A 15,547-nucleotide genomic window follows, 5' to 3' on the forward strand; every position below is an offset into this window, starting at 1 on the left:
ACCACAGAAGACAGAAGTAGATGAAGTAGCTTGTGACAAAGCCCATCTGAAAGAGGCTGAACAACCCTGACCTATGACAGGGAGCACCAAGGCACGCAGTGAAACACACGATGAAAATTCAGACGAAACCATCCTTAGGTTCTCTTGAGTTTAAAACCTGCCAAGATTCAGAGCTTGTGAGATGTTCTGCTGATTACAAACCCACCCACCCATCTAAACTCAGCCCGATTACATGGAGCACTCTGATCCATGCCCACTTTCCCAGGTCACAGTCTCCACAGCCAGAGAAAGAGTAACATAAGTTAAAAACTTTGCTGTTTTACGTGTGAAAAAATGCTGATTACCTCCTTCCATCTGACACATGTCACAAAGCAGCAAAGGAGAATTTCAGGTCACTTAAAAGGAAATAGTTACAGAATAGATTTTTTCCTTCTTAGGAAAGTTAGGGCTCACATTACAAGATTAATAAACTTATAGCAATCCCAAAAGAAACTTCAAAATTCCTTTTCTCTTACAAAATGGATTTTATATGACCAAATTTAGAAAACAGCCATGATTAAAAGCAGAATGCAATTTATTGTTCTTCACATTTTCCCCATATGCCTGTGAGTTGGAGACTGAGCTGGATTAATGAATGTAGAGCGCTCAGATTGCTTCTCTACATCAGCTCAGGTACAATAGGTAATTTTTAAGATTTAATTCACTGACACAGATCACAATTCTCTAGCACCTTGATACTGAACTTAAAATATTCTCATCTCTTGAGCTTCAATATATCAACATTTGTCATTGTTGGGTTTTTTTTTGTTTTTTTTTTTTTTTTAAGATTTTATGAGAAGGGACAACATCTCCCCATTTTTTTTTCTCATGGCTTTGGCCATCTCCTCTGTCCCACTCTGAAGTTCATCAGCAGTTACTAAATGCTGCCAATTCTGATGTCTTCTGCTGGACATTATGATGACACCAACTTCTGTCCACCACTGGGCTTTGCATGGAAGAAGGGATTTCTGTTGAGTTACACAGTGGTTCCCCAAAGCATCATCAACAGGCTACGGAGAACCAGACTATCGCACGTTTTTTAACTTTTCACTGAATGTATTTTCACAGCTATCTGGTTGTTTTTCTTCAATATGGCTCCACAAACTCACTATGAGTCAACTACCAAGTATCCCAGGCGCCCACCCCAGCACACAGACCACACAGCAAAAAGAAAATAAAACTACAAGGCCAGGACTCAGGACTTCTACCCCTAGCGCCTTCCAGCTCAGTTCTCCGTACTGCCTGAAACACCACAAAGTGCAGGGGATTTGCAGAATCACAACTTCAGTTAAAAAGCTAGTCATTGGTGAGAAACCAGTATTTAAGAATGGTCCATGATCCAAAAAACTTGGGAAGCACCAGTGTAATTAGCAAGCTGCGGGCATGTGTGCAGGCTTGTCTAGTCTATAGTTACTTCTATCAGCAGCATGAAAATCATCTGTCCAACAGATCAGAGCATCGTCGGTTCCAAGCCTGCAGAAGATACATGTGAAGAAGTGGCTATTTGTATAAAATGAGCATATTGTGGAGTAATTATTGGCATTGGGAAAACCTTGTAATTAGAAACAAGTGGGCGTTTTTTGTTTGTAAACAAATTGCATTTTGGTTCATCAGAGATGCTCCTTTAAGAACAAATTACAGCAGATGCTGCTTGTGTTTCCAGTGACTGAAAGGCCCCACCTGAATAAGCTTCAAAAGGGTCACAATTGTATTTAACTCAGCATTTTCCTGGACAAGAATCCTGTTGGCAGGGGCTGCAAACACGCTCGAAGAGCACAGTGCCTCGGGGGGCTGCTAATCAATTACACAACCTTCTCCTGGAGGTCCCCTTGCAGTTCCCGCCGGGTTCTGGAGGGGTGTGCAGCTGTTGCCACCTAGTACAAGGCTGGCCATGTTCCTGACTACAACTGTTCACAGTTCCCCATGTCACCACGAAGTTGAATCCTCTGGTAGTACAAACTGTGGATTTGCAATACGAGACCTCTCAACAGGATTTTTCCATCAAAAATGGTGAATGGAAATAGCCTACAGTGCTGACAAAAACCCTTGCTACAAGCATCCATGTATTGGCAAAAACCATTTTCCTGCTATGTGCATGCACACAGGCAGACTAAACAAACATCAGAAAGCAAACCGGAATACTGTGCTTGCACCTCACATGAAAGATTTCCTGTTTGGGGCCCATTTATGGTGGAAGGTTCAGGACAAGAGACCAGGGGCAAAGTCACAATATTATTTGTTTTAAAAATGTCTGGGTTGACAAGATGGCAGGTTTTTAAACTGATGTTTATCTTTGTGTGAAGGTCAACATCCTTTTCGGATCTTGTTCTATTTTGTGTTTGTTAGCCATCAAGGGTTTCAGGGTTTTTGTTTTGTTTTGTTTTCTGTTTTTAAATCAAGGGTTACTTTTTAAATAGTACAGCATAGCCAAAAAAACTCCAAAAGGACAAAATAGGAAAAGTAGATTAAGCATGGTATGAACTCCACTACAAACATGGTACTAACACCACCACCTACTGTCCAAAGCAGGTTGCTAATCCCTGGCACAGATTTAACCAAAAATTCAGAAAACAGGCAGGAGCCTGAACTGGGACAGAAGGTGAAAGCATTCCATGTAGAGCAGCTTATAGCCCACAGCAGCCACTGGATTCGCTACAACCACAGGCAGGGTTAACTTGCTAATGGCAGCCATCATAGTCTGAAGTTCAGTCTTCTGATCACCAAAGCTAATTCCGGTCACTATATGCGGTCTCAGCTCACGTCAACAGCCAAACCAAAAATGAGCAGGTCCACTTGCTGCATCTTGGTAGATGATGACTTTGAATGACTTTGATTAGAGACGAAACTACGATTTCGTCTGAAATACCCTCCTCAAGTTTACTTAAAGAAAAACAGCTAGCACGTATGCATTCAATAGCCCTCTATGCAGTATAATTTTCAATCGTTTTGCAACGATGGCAATACAGGCCTTTCATATTGCAGCACAGAAACAGTCATTGTTAAGTTACTTGTCAGAGATCCCTTTCATAGACACACCTCTGCATAGCACAATTATTAACTTCTTTGTAAAGGCTTTAGCAGAGTTTTGGGGCTTTTTCTTGATTTGTTTTTATTTTAGCATTTCTGAAAGCATGGGTGCTTACAAATACAACTACTAAGCAACAGTCTCACCTTTGCTTAGGATCTTTCTTCAGCAAACCTGACAAGAGAGATTTTGCTTCAGGTGACAAAGTGCGTGGAAATCTAATCTCCTCCATAAGGATGAGTTCAAAGAGCTTTTCATGGTCCTGATTGTAGAAAGGGAGTCGGCCACACATCATTTCATACATCACAACTCCTAAACCCCACCAGTCCACTGCACGACCATAGTCATTATCTTCCAGCACCTGCAGAAAGGAAAAGGCTTTAGAAGACATTCCCAAACCAGGCATTAGCATAGCATTCAAGAAGCAAAATTTACCCCAGCAAGGTCATCTTTTCACAATTCACAGCCAAATCTACCAGCAGAGTATCTGCAGAAGATCCCTCTGAAAAGAATCGGCATTTACAATCACTGTGCTACACAAAGAGGAGGGGAAAATGAGGCAGCGGGAACATTGTGGCAGCTTCCTTCTCCTCTTTCTCCCACTCTTTCACATTACGACCACGATAAGCACCACCTTTGAAAGCCCAAAGGCTGAGAACTGTTCTCACATTATAGAGCCAGCTGTTAAAATTCTCACATATTTGTCACAAACTGATCCAAATGGGATCTCATTTTTAAAAAAAAAATCCAAACCACTAAGGAGCCAGTAGAGGGAGAAAAGACTGTCAACCTGTTACCTCACAAGTGACAAGCCAAACAACCCCATCATCTTCTTATCAACCTGCACCCCCCCAAAGGGTGGTTCTGGGCATTCTGAAAGACCACCCACAAATACTAAACGACTAATCCACATTAAACACTAAGAGCCAGAATGCCACTCCTAACATTTGACCGGCTGTAAGACCATAAAACGGCAGCCAAATTGTCTGGAAATGTTTTCTCTTCTCCCCTCGGCCCCTCTTCCACAGGCACTTGCTCACTGGCTCTATCACTCCTGCCTCTGCTTAGAGGGCTGCAAACCCAGAACTGTCAGTGGGGTAGACATCTGCCAGGTCTCACAGCAGAAGGAATCCACCACAGTTCATTTTTGCCTTCCCCTGGGCGCTTCTATCTAACAAAGCCCCAGCTGGTGCAAGGTCTTGGGACCCCAGCAGTGCCCTCCATCTCTCCTGCTTGCTCCGGAGAAGCCCTGTTGCAGTTCATTTTTGATGTTCTGCACTGGAGGTTGCTGAAGGGAGTGGGGAGTGTTTTGTGGCTTGCAGAGTGGATGTTACGAGGACTTCTCTAGACTTCGTGTCTCCTATGCAGTTGTCTGTAGCTGACACCAACAGTCTCATGTTCCAGGATCCTGTCCTCAGGTTTTAGTTGTCATCTTTACTCTCTTCATGATTCTGCACTGAACTGTTTACTCTTTGTAAGGGCACAAACCATGACCGCATCACCATTGTGTTTTATTGTTGCACGGCGTCTGCGTGAGCTTTACATTGCTACAATTCAGAATATTTTACACTCAAAACGGTGAAAGAGGCAAACGAAGCCGACAAGTTTAACAAAAGCAGGATGTGAACCTCTTACAAACCTTGATAAAGGTTTTGCACACAAACAGAAGCATCAAGACACTCTATGTAACAACTGTTTGCACCCTGCCTCTCTTTATTCACTAATTATTCCCCTTAATTATCTGAACGAGGGAAAGGGCCTGCAGTAAAAATCAAAAGGCTGCCAGGTATTAGATTACCCCACGTTGGTCTATTTACAGCATCCCCTGCCGTATGATTCACACCAAACGACAGCTGGCTCTGCAGCTGCCCCGTATATGTATACGGCCGGCACAGCTGCCGGCCAGACAGGATTCCAGAAGCCGGCCCCGTCCTTCCTGAGGCATCGCAGCCCTTCAGCTCACAGGAGATATTGTGTGACAATGCAGTTACCACTCTGAGTCACCCTGTTCAGTAAGCGCTTCCTGTTCGCACTCCCCTACACTTGGGTTACCGAAAATAAAACAGTCACAGGGCCTCTGATTTTTATTTTTTTTTTTTTTTTAAACTGCTGCAAGAGATGCACTAGGAGAAAACTGAAACAAAAACAAAACCAGAAGCCTTTGTTGTGTATGTAATAAATGCTACAGGTGCTTTCAAAATGCAGCAAATACTTCAAATGTTACTTAAGTGTATTAATACTCTATATTATAATCTAGATTACTAGCTACAACTCTTTCCTTCACCTCCATTAATTCTAAACAGAATATAAAATGCTCATTTCTTCAAAGTTCTTTATCACAACGAGCATACACTCGCATTAGTGATTGCACAAAACAGACCAACGGTGTTAGTATCAGAAATACACCGTAACAAAAAAGGTATTGCACTCATCCATGATTTACTGCAACACACAAAATAGCTGGGGAGCAGTAAAGGAACAAGGTCATTCCACTTAAATTAAAGGATCATCATTTCCTAATGAGCAGCTCTAGACTGCTGTGAGATGGAATTTGAAAGAGAAGGCACAACAGCTGTAAACATCACAGCCATCGATGCATCTGACACATCAAAGTTGACATGGTTCAGTCACTGTCATCCATGCACAAGATTCCAGTATGAACCTAAAAACAACGATGTAACAACTGTACAAACATGCCGCTATGCCGGATTCAAGTTACAAACACAGAGGAGAAGATTAAGACCCCTGCTTTTAAGGAGGTATGACCTTAAACACATGGAATATCACTGGCGCACAATTTCCAGATTTTTTGCATGCTATCGACCAGATGACAAAAGCCTCCAGAATTTAACACTCAACTCACAGATGGGATTTGCAAGTAAGGGAGAGAGCTAGGTTAATCAAAAGGATTTGTCCTTCAGGGTTTTGGATGAGCGAACTCAGCATAAATATTAAAAAGAAAAATAATAGCAAATAATATAACAGAAAGAACAACATAACACGTGCACAGGGAATCCCCACATTCCAAGTTAGGAAAAAACAAAAACAAACAATAAATATTTTTAGTCTCCTCATAAAATCCTTGATGAGAAACTGAAGTTCAGCAATTGATTTTAAGAGGGAAGCTAAAATAAAAGCCGTGCTTATGAATAATAAACACACTGTTGTGCTGCAAATTACTGCCTGCATCAGTAAATCTGAAATTGTGGTGCATGAACCCCAATTTAGATTCACTGAAGATTTCTGGTGATCCATCGAGAGCTGGCAGCTATCATGAGACTGGCTCCACCTCCTTGCTGCAAGCTACTTCGACAGGTGCCCACGTTCTTCATTATTACGAAGACACTGGAGGCCCTTGAAAGCAGCTGGGAGTTAAAAAAAAAAAAACAAACAAAAACAAACAAAAACCAGAGCACACTGCCACGGCTATGCAAGCCGAGAGTGCAAAAGCGCTGATCAGCAAAGCCATCAGCTCTCAGTAGAAATATTCCTCCTCCACTTTGGTTTCCATACTTTGTACTTGTGCATACTTCAAGAAAGGTTTGCAGTGCCCAAGTCTCTCACCTCGGAGAAAGGCTACATCCTGGCTGCGCCAACAATGTATAATCTGCCGGCATTCCGAGACTTGCTTCTGCCTGTGCTCCAAGCAGGATGGAAGCCTTAACACCACGGGTAGCAAAGCACCCACTGCAAGGCAACGAGCCCTTCTGCGAGGCACACACACCATGTTAGCTCAGGCTTGGTGCCCTACTAATACAGCGAGTCTGCTTCCTGACAGCTCAGTGCGTGGGCAGAGAAAACTAGCGTCTGCCTGCAAAATACCATGTATACATATATCCTCTATCACACAATTTCACTTTTGATCTGCCCATAACTAACTCACGGCTGTAACACCACCTGCGTTGCACAACTCAAGAGGAGTATTTCCAGGATGAAAGTCGCAAGCACACATTTGCGTTTTACACTTAAAAAAAAAAAAATAGTAGCAAAAAAAAAAAAAAAATCCCCAAAACATATAGTTTGGGGACTGAGATCTCTTGCTTGGATTTATTTCCTCTGAAACTGAAAAGTTCCAATTAATATTAAGAAACATCTCGTGCTCCTACAGTCACAAAACAGTCGGCACTTTTAATGCATAACATGGTAAATATTGCAGAAAAAGCTTAGCCTGTCCTGTTTCTGAAAACATGTCGCCTCATACCATCTTCACAGAGAGAAAGAACCGGACGATACATTTACTTCTTACAAGTCCTGTTGATATCCTTCAAATAGGCTAACGCACAGAAAACAAATGGCAAAACAGTGACCAATCCATCAAGTAGTATTTGAAGTGATTTTTTTTTTTTTTAAATTAGGTTTCTGACATGAGAAGCAAGTACTGTTCCAATAAAATGTAAATATTCCCTAAAGCAGAAGGAAGATATCACTCAAAAATTATCACATATATCATTATGCTAAAAATATGTCCCAAAACATGATCAATAAAAGTTTCTCAGTATGTGTTGTTATGTAACAGCAGTTACTGTATGAACACATTATGGCACAGGAATTAGTCTGTATCGCTACTACTATCACGGACGGAATTTAAGAAGATAATTTAGTACAACAGCCAACATAAACTTACCTCTGGTGCAAGATACTCTGGAGTGCCACAGAAAGTCTTCATTGTTGCTCCATCCTTGATGCCTTCCTTACACAGTCCAAAGTCTGTTATTTTTATGTGTCCATCTTTATCCAGCATAAGATTTTCCAACTGAGAAGAAAATCCAAATAAAAAACATTATTACATATAGCATACATTGCTCCTGAGCAAGTCAATGAAAGAGATGAATTTCTGCAGATTAATCTTCAACCTCTTCTCACTGGGGCCAGAACCATAGTAGATGCCAAAGCACACATGATGTAAATGTACATTCATATGACTTTACTTAGCTCTTCAGGGAACATTAGGTAACTAATTTGCAGTCTTTGGGTCACAGATACAGAAACAATGCAGAATGTAGACACCGTATTTATGCTTCTACAGTATTATCAGAACGTCAATTCTTTTAAAAATATATTAAGTGTCGCCCCCCTCGCCCCCCCCAACTATATCACATCCCTGCTTTAAATGATTTTATGTACATTCTGTATCAGTAAAGGATAGCAAATGAAACGACAACCAAATGCAAGGCTAAGGAACCACTTCCAAAGACATCCTTTACATGAGAATCACTTTATACATTTACTCAGCACATGATACTTATCCTAGCCCGTGCCACTAATTTTTGAGAAAGTCATTCAGATTTCAGGACAGAGTTTCCATTGTATATGAAATAAAGTGCACCTGCAAAGGAATCATGGTGACAGGGGACAAAAAGCCCAGCAGGAATCCCAAAATGACTTTGATGTAGCCTGAAAACATTACATAGCATGCTTCATTTTTAACTGCTCTTAAATGAACTATCAGTATCCACCCATCTTCTGAAAATACTTCTCAGGAAAGAAAAAAAAATGCTACTGTTGCATTTTCCTCAATAATTTTTCAAGTTTGTTTGCCCTGAGATTTCTTGTTTATTTGTTTTTTTTCCCTTCTCTGCTCACCAAACAAAGGAACTTGAACCTTATCCTATTCTCTAACTGCAAGCAGGTACTATGAAGATAGCACCGTGCAACACTTTGCAAGGAAGCACATCATCAACAGTATGAATTTGCATCTATCTGATAAGACCTGGGACGAAGAGCCCAGGATTATATTCCACCATGCAGAAGAGGCAGCAAGGTTTCCCTTAGAACATAAGCAGGCAACTGAAAATGCAACCCAAGTAGCTCAGTACCTCTTCGTATCCTCTGAAATGCTGCCAGGGTCCTGATAAATGCATTATACCACCTCTTAAACTATAAAAGTGTTTAGAGAGCCTGTAAACTCAAGTTCAACAGCTGCAATAACCACTATGTTAAAGTTCAGTCAGGAAAGGTTTTCTTATAGTTCAGGCTCATTTGCTTTTGTGACTAACAAACAAAAAGCCCAAAACCAGAAAGCCTATGAAATTATTTCTCAACGTACCTTCAAATCTCTATAAACCACGTTCTTCTCTGAATGCAGGTAATCCAGTGCTGAAACAATCTCAGCTCCATAAAACCGAGCCCGGTCTTCAGAAAACACACGCTCTCTTGACAGATGGAAAAACAACTACAAGAAGAACAATTTGTTACCTTTAGATTGCACAGGTTTCTAGGTTATGTCTCGCGCTGCACAGGCCACTGCTTGGAATGCGATATTACCTAAGAGAAAACCCCTTCCCATCCTCACCCAGCTGTGTTCCCAAATGTGTTAAAAGGCATAATAAATTAAATGACTAGACAACTCTATCTCGGATTCACAGATGTACACTGATAACCAGTTTTTGTGCTGCACAGTCTTGTATGCACAGAAAATTATAAAAAACTATTTTGACTGAACAACAATTACATATTAAAACTACAGCTTAATGCATGATTTAGAGACATGTTAATATTCTAATTTTTCCCTCTTGACTAACAGTAGTTTCCTGTTTCTTGTTCTCCCTCCAAAGTAGCACGTGCGCACAATATTCATTAAAAAGTGTTAAAAGCTGTCTGTAGAGCAACTAGAAAGCAACCTTGTGTTCTTGAATTACTAAATGTCAGATTACAATAAGTTGCTGTCATGTAAAATACGAACTTGCACCCAAAAACCTCTATTCTCTAAAAATGGAGTGAAGAAAATTAAGAGCTTTAATTCTTAGTATTAGTTAAACCAGCAAAGAGCTCTAAGTGGGACAACTTGCATTAATTAGAATTGCAAACGTGAACCTTAACTAAATGAAGTCAAGCAGAATTAGTAGTAGTACAGGAAAATCCTAAAGTATTAAACATTATTACATTTCCCTTACCTCCCCTCCATTAGCATACTCCATAACAAAACACAGGCGATCATGTGTCTGAAAGGAATACTTTAAAGCCTGAAACAGATTTAAACCAAAACTTAGAAGACAGATCACACTGACAGTTATAAAAGCATTTTAATAGATTTTTTTCAGAAACAGACATAAAATTTTCTATTTTAGTGGACTTTCTGTCCTTGAATCTTATATAATATTTCCACTTTCCTGTTGCAGCTCAGGTCTGATCCACTGCCAACTTATTTCATTAAATAAATTTAATAAAACTTTAAAACAATCCCTTGCAGAGGCTATCAGTAATGCCTATAACGCTGTGAAACAAAGTCCTGGCCCATTAATGGTGACACAAAACATACCAACAGTGGCTCTGAAGTTTCCTTCCCAGGCCACAAGCTCCCCCAGTTTCATCTCACAGACAAGAGGCCACAACCAAACCCCAGAGCACAAGGCTTTACCGCACTGGCTACAAGCCCTCTTATATGAAACACATATTTACACACACCAGCCCCCTGGTCTCTGCCCTGCTGCCTGCAACTGCTCCCTTTTGACAGCCTGCCAGAGGGTTGAGCAATGCTGTCAATACCAATTTGTGAGCAATTCACAAAAACAGACTGGACAGAGGGTGTGATGAAGCGTCACAAGGTGCCTTTGTATGGTCCTCTCACGTGTATTCCTGTGGCAAAAGTAACATCAACTTGTTTGCCACCCTCTTAAGTTTCCTAGTCATAACCCAGTCTTGAAGCTGACTTCTCAAGACAGGTCTTGTTTTAGATATTCGGGTTTATGAAAGCATTAAAAAGAAAATACCACATATGATATCATCATCTTCATTACTAGGGGTGGCATTTTTTAAACCAGTCGTATTTTTGCAAAGAGAGGAAGGATCAGGCTTTAGATATGTCAACAAACATTTACTGATTATACCAAATACAGCCAATATTTACTTCCAGAGGCAATGCTTAAAAGTCTAAATTCCAGTTAAGACCTTGTGTAACTGGACAAAGGAAACAACCAGGATCCCACACAGGTCTCTCAGAGGGCTTACATGGTTGGAAACAATTCAGAGCCAACTTGTAATAAATACTAGAAACAAGATCTTGAGGTGGAAGTTGGGTATCTGAATTCAACCCAGTGAGACTGCTGGTGCTGGAGGTCTAAACTGAGAGTATGGTTTGATTTTACAGCTAAGCCAATCCAAAAGGAAAGCAGCTGATAAAGCGCAGTCCTGCTCTTCCCTGTCCCATCCCACATGCTCCCACCACTATCCTTTGGCTCACATTACCAGTGCTCTGATTCGATAGTGAGCTGCTTCTGGGAGCTTAAAAAAATAACAAAGAAAGGCAAAATTAAAGGTTTTTTCCCCCCCACTATATCTTCCTGAACTTGTTTGTCCCAAGATCAGGGTCACCCTGATCTCTGCTACAAAGAGGAGACCAAGCATTTGCAGAACAAGGAAAGCAGATACTTCTCTCAGAGATAGCAAGCCATGAAATGGGTGAGCCATAAAGTCAAACCACACCCTGAAACAGTCTTCAAGAAGTACTGAGGACCTGCTCTGCAAGAATCAGAAGACTTAAAAAAGCATTTTAATTTATGCTTTGCAAAAATGGAAGGGTAGAAAATACACAGCCATTCTGAAAACACGGATCTCGGATGTATTATGTAAATAACAAAACATAAGGAAAGTCTTGGTTGTCATGATGTCAAGTTACCCTCAGCAGAGGGAGAAATGCTTACTGTTAAGAATGGATGCCGTGAATTCTGTAAGACACGGTTTTCCGTCAGCGTGTGCGCTACTTCATCCTGAAACACAAGCAGAAGGAAATGAGCAAAGTGATTCCCCAGATCAGAGGTCCATTTCCAACACTAACGGAGCAATTATTTACAAGTACTCAGACAATCCTTGGTATGACTTTCCCAAATGCTCATATCAAGGGTGAACCACATTCCCAAGTTTCCCATCTACTCACCTTTGCTACAATAACTTCTTTCTTCAGAATTTTCATAGCATAATACCGGCCGGTGGCTTTTTCTTTAACTAAAATGACCTTTCCAAAAGTGCCTTTTCCCAGTAGTTTAAGGTATTCAAACTCATTCATGGTCTGTCAACAATACAAATAAACAAGAACTGAATTACATGAACTAACAACAAGTACATATCACTCTCAGACTAGAATTTCTCATACATTGCATTTGTTGCATATGTGGGGTTTTTTAATCCCTTTGCTTAGTAAAACTCAGGAGCAGAAATGATTCTTCCACAAAAATGAATACCAGTCCACTCCCAAAGATAATCAATCAAACTATTTAAGGAAAACCATAAGCTTTCAATTAACAGAACACTCTTCCACATGACTCAACACTCAACTGTGCAAATACCACTCAACATTATTATTAATCCATAGACATTTGGATCACTCTGTCAGTGCAGACATTCACTAAAAGGCACATGTTGCTCTGACTCCAGGGATTAAACTCATACCTTTTTTGTGATGTTCCCCACCTCTCTAGGGGACCAGCTTTCTTGTGCTTCATTGAACAGCCCCAAAACCCCCACACAAAACATCTGCCTCACAGATTAGCCATTCACCCTTCTTTGCTTCGTCATTAGGAAAAATGCTGGGGAAAATCAGAACCTGTCACAGGCTGAGGATAGTTTCTGTTCTGCCATATCAATGACCATTGCCAACATGGCAACAGTAAGTCTTACACAGCCAAAGGCTACTGCAGCTTCAGTTGGGGAAAAATTTAAAACGCTTCCAGCAACAAACTTCCTCCATATTCTTCCCTAGAGCTGGCTGAGGAGACTTGCTGCTAATTGTTCAATACAGTTGATGCCAGGACTCCAACAGCCATTTTGGTTATCCTCACTGATGTGCCCAGAGGGAGACCATCACTGTCTCAGAAGAATGTGCGGATTTGAGCAACGAGGCAACTCTTGCTTTTCTGTGAAGAGGTGCTCAGCAGGAGCGGTACCTGTTCAGTCAAGGACACAGAAGGCTAATGGCAGCCCCCACTCAGAGTGACATGTAAGTAGCCACCCACATCAGTCTAACACCACTGACATGACACAAAGCTGGCACACGTAGTGATGACACTGGTGGATGGCTGTCTTTTTTCTTTAAGAACTTCACTGGTTCTCCCAGAACTGAAAGAAACTTATGAGAGTAAGCAGGGACGACAATGGTGAGATAAGGACACAAAGAAGTGCCTTGGTACAATCCACAGACACGGCATTCACATGGGAGAGGTTCTATCAATTCTTTCTTAAAAGAGCAGGTGGGAACGCTTTGGAAAATGGAAGCCCAAACAGCAGACCACGAGGGGGTAGAAAGAAGTGAAGGGAGGTTGACAACTGATACCTAAAAGGGCTCCACAAGGCAAAGATCTTCTCTAGCATGTACTCCCTTCATGGAAGGCCACTGCGGAGCTGGCCCTGTGCATTCAGACAATGCCGTGTCTGATACAAAAACCCTGAGCTCTAGGAACACCATGGACAGACACCACAGCAGTTGTCAGGGAGTTAACCTAAACTCTTAATCTGGAGCAATTAAATCCACTGGACCCACCCTAAATCCTGCAAATCCACTGGAATATTTTTGCACCAGCCTGCAAAGAGTTTACATGGTCACAGGGTCCAGCAGGAGCTATGATTTCAGGCTCTGTAACACAGGAAAATAGGCAAACCAAATGCAATCCTGAGCTGGCCTTGAAAGCCCTCCAGTAAGGATATCTGAACTCAGAACTCTGGTGGACCCAGTCGGGCTCTGCCTGGTACCTGCTCAGCTCAGGCAATTGTTTCTTCCAGAAGTTGCATCTACAACCAACTATGTAATTGTTATGAGAACAGATGTGTCTTGATGGCTATTTCTTGTCTACATTCGAGAAGACCTAAAAAATATTGTTATTCCTGCTATGTTCACTTACCACTTTGTGTTTTGGCTTTGTCATAGAAACTTCCATTTCTTCAGCACCTGAATTATCACTAGGAGAGCCAGATCTAAAATCCATCATCTCTTCCTCTTGTTTCTTGAGGCTGTCTGCTACTGTTTGGATGGCTTTTGTCCATTCTTCCCTGGCAAAATATATGCAAAGACATTCATTACTTGTGACTTTAGATTACCGTCTGCCATGGCAAGGGTCACCACGGAATAGAGAGCAACCAATGCTCTCTGATGAATCAACATGACATACGATGATTTACATGCATTTGCAAGCACTATAAAAATGCATTTTTAAGAGCACTTTTAACATACATCTTTATTAATCTTACTAGAAACAAGAGACAACTGAAGTCCTCCCACTCTGGATACAACATAAGGCTTTTCAGACAACAGAATTTCTAACAGGCATTGAGTCAGCAGCTCAAGATATGACCTGGTGATACAGATTTACATAACAAAAACAGACTTGCCAAAACCAAAAAGCAAAAGGGTCCCATGCAGCACAAAGCAATGAAACACAGCTTCTCCGTTCCTATGGTGCACCGAAACATTTATCTCCAACTGCTGGGGGCACTATGCCACCTCTTCGTACCCATATCCCAAGTTTTAATGGCAAGGGGTGCTCTAGGAGAAGGTATTAAAGCCCAGAATAGTTAGGTTATTCCTCTGTTTTAAAGATGATGACACAAGCACAGCAATTGCTGTGTAAATTTTAGCAGAATGTCAGCAAAAGCAGTGACATTTTATCTTAGGCACAGGTCTTGGTTACGATAACGTTTCCACAGCTGTTTCAGCAATGAGTGCTCTAATACTGACCCCTTCGACTCCTATGGAGACCACTTCTGCTCCAGCGTCCTTTGGGAAATTTCACACCTTTGGAAACTACTGAAGCGAAGTTCTTGGCCTTCACTTCATTTCACTGCAAATTTATTTAACATAAAGCATACAACTCATAAGGGCTTACAGAGTTTTGGGATGGGTTTTAAGGCATAAAGGGGCTGAAGACGTGTTCAGTGGACTATGTGAATTTACCATGTTTTAGTATCTTCTTTATCTGTAGGGAACGGGACATAGTAGTTATTTTACAGGCACTGGCTAAACTCTTCTCCCAAGAACACCTCAGGTAAAATACTTTGCTACTACGGCAGAAACAGAAGTAGCCAATGCTGAACAGCTCTATGCACAACCTGCAGTGAAGCCATCCCATCCTAATCAACGTCAAATTTTTCACTGCTTCTATGGAATTATTAAAAAAAACCCACCACAAACCAACTCATATCTGACCACGTGAATTTCAGTTCCATCCACGATGGATGGAAGAGGCAGATCATTCCCCAGAGGAAGAAAAGTCCACGGGTGAAAGTACCCAACATAAGATTCTAATAAAAACTGCACCAATTACACATAAGGTGCTTCCTGCCCTGTGTATTTTTTATTTTGGGCTTTGTGTGAACGTGCACTATCCAGCCCTGTCTGGGGCAGCAAGGTAACGCTAAACATTCCGAACATTCTCCCTATACTCCCCGCACAGAGTACTTCATTCACCATCACACATTCCTTTAATTACTAGTCGTTTTTCATATTCAGAACTATTACAGAAAACTTTTTCTTCTGTATTTTTACCTCTCCATCTCTCT

General features: G+C 41.3%; 1 protein-coding gene across 1 annotated transcript in view; it reads right to left on the reverse strand.

The window, feature by feature from the left end:
• The window catches only part of AKT1 (AKT serine/threonine kinase 1), a 75,810-nt gene that overhangs the window by 11,642 nt on the left and 48,621 nt on the right, over window positions 1–15,547 (reverse strand). Inside the window, exons 5-11 of the mRNA XM_086614155.1 lie at window positions 13,894–14,041; window positions 11,937–12,068; window positions 11,704–11,769; window positions 9,958–10,026; window positions 9,111–9,236; window positions 7,689–7,817; window positions 3,211–3,425 (exon numbers count right to left, since the gene is read on the reverse strand). Of these exons, the coding sequence (XP_086470281.1) occupies window positions 3,211–3,425; window positions 7,689–7,817; window positions 9,111–9,236; window positions 9,958–10,026; window positions 11,704–11,769; window positions 11,937–12,068; window positions 13,894–14,041 (885 nt within the window). The remainder of the gene's footprint in view (window positions 1–3,210; window positions 3,426–7,688; window positions 7,818–9,110; window positions 9,237–9,957; window positions 10,027–11,703; window positions 11,770–11,936; window positions 12,069–13,893; window positions 14,042–15,547) is intronic.

The sequence above is a fragment of the Tauraco erythrolophus genome, chromosome 6 (assembly GCF_009769465.1).
Source record: "Tauraco erythrolophus isolate bTauEry1 chromosome 6, bTauEry1.pri, whole genome shotgun sequence".
In the NCBI taxonomy this organism is placed as follows: domain Eukaryota; kingdom Metazoa; phylum Chordata; class Aves; order Musophagiformes; family Musophagidae; genus Tauraco; species Tauraco erythrolophus.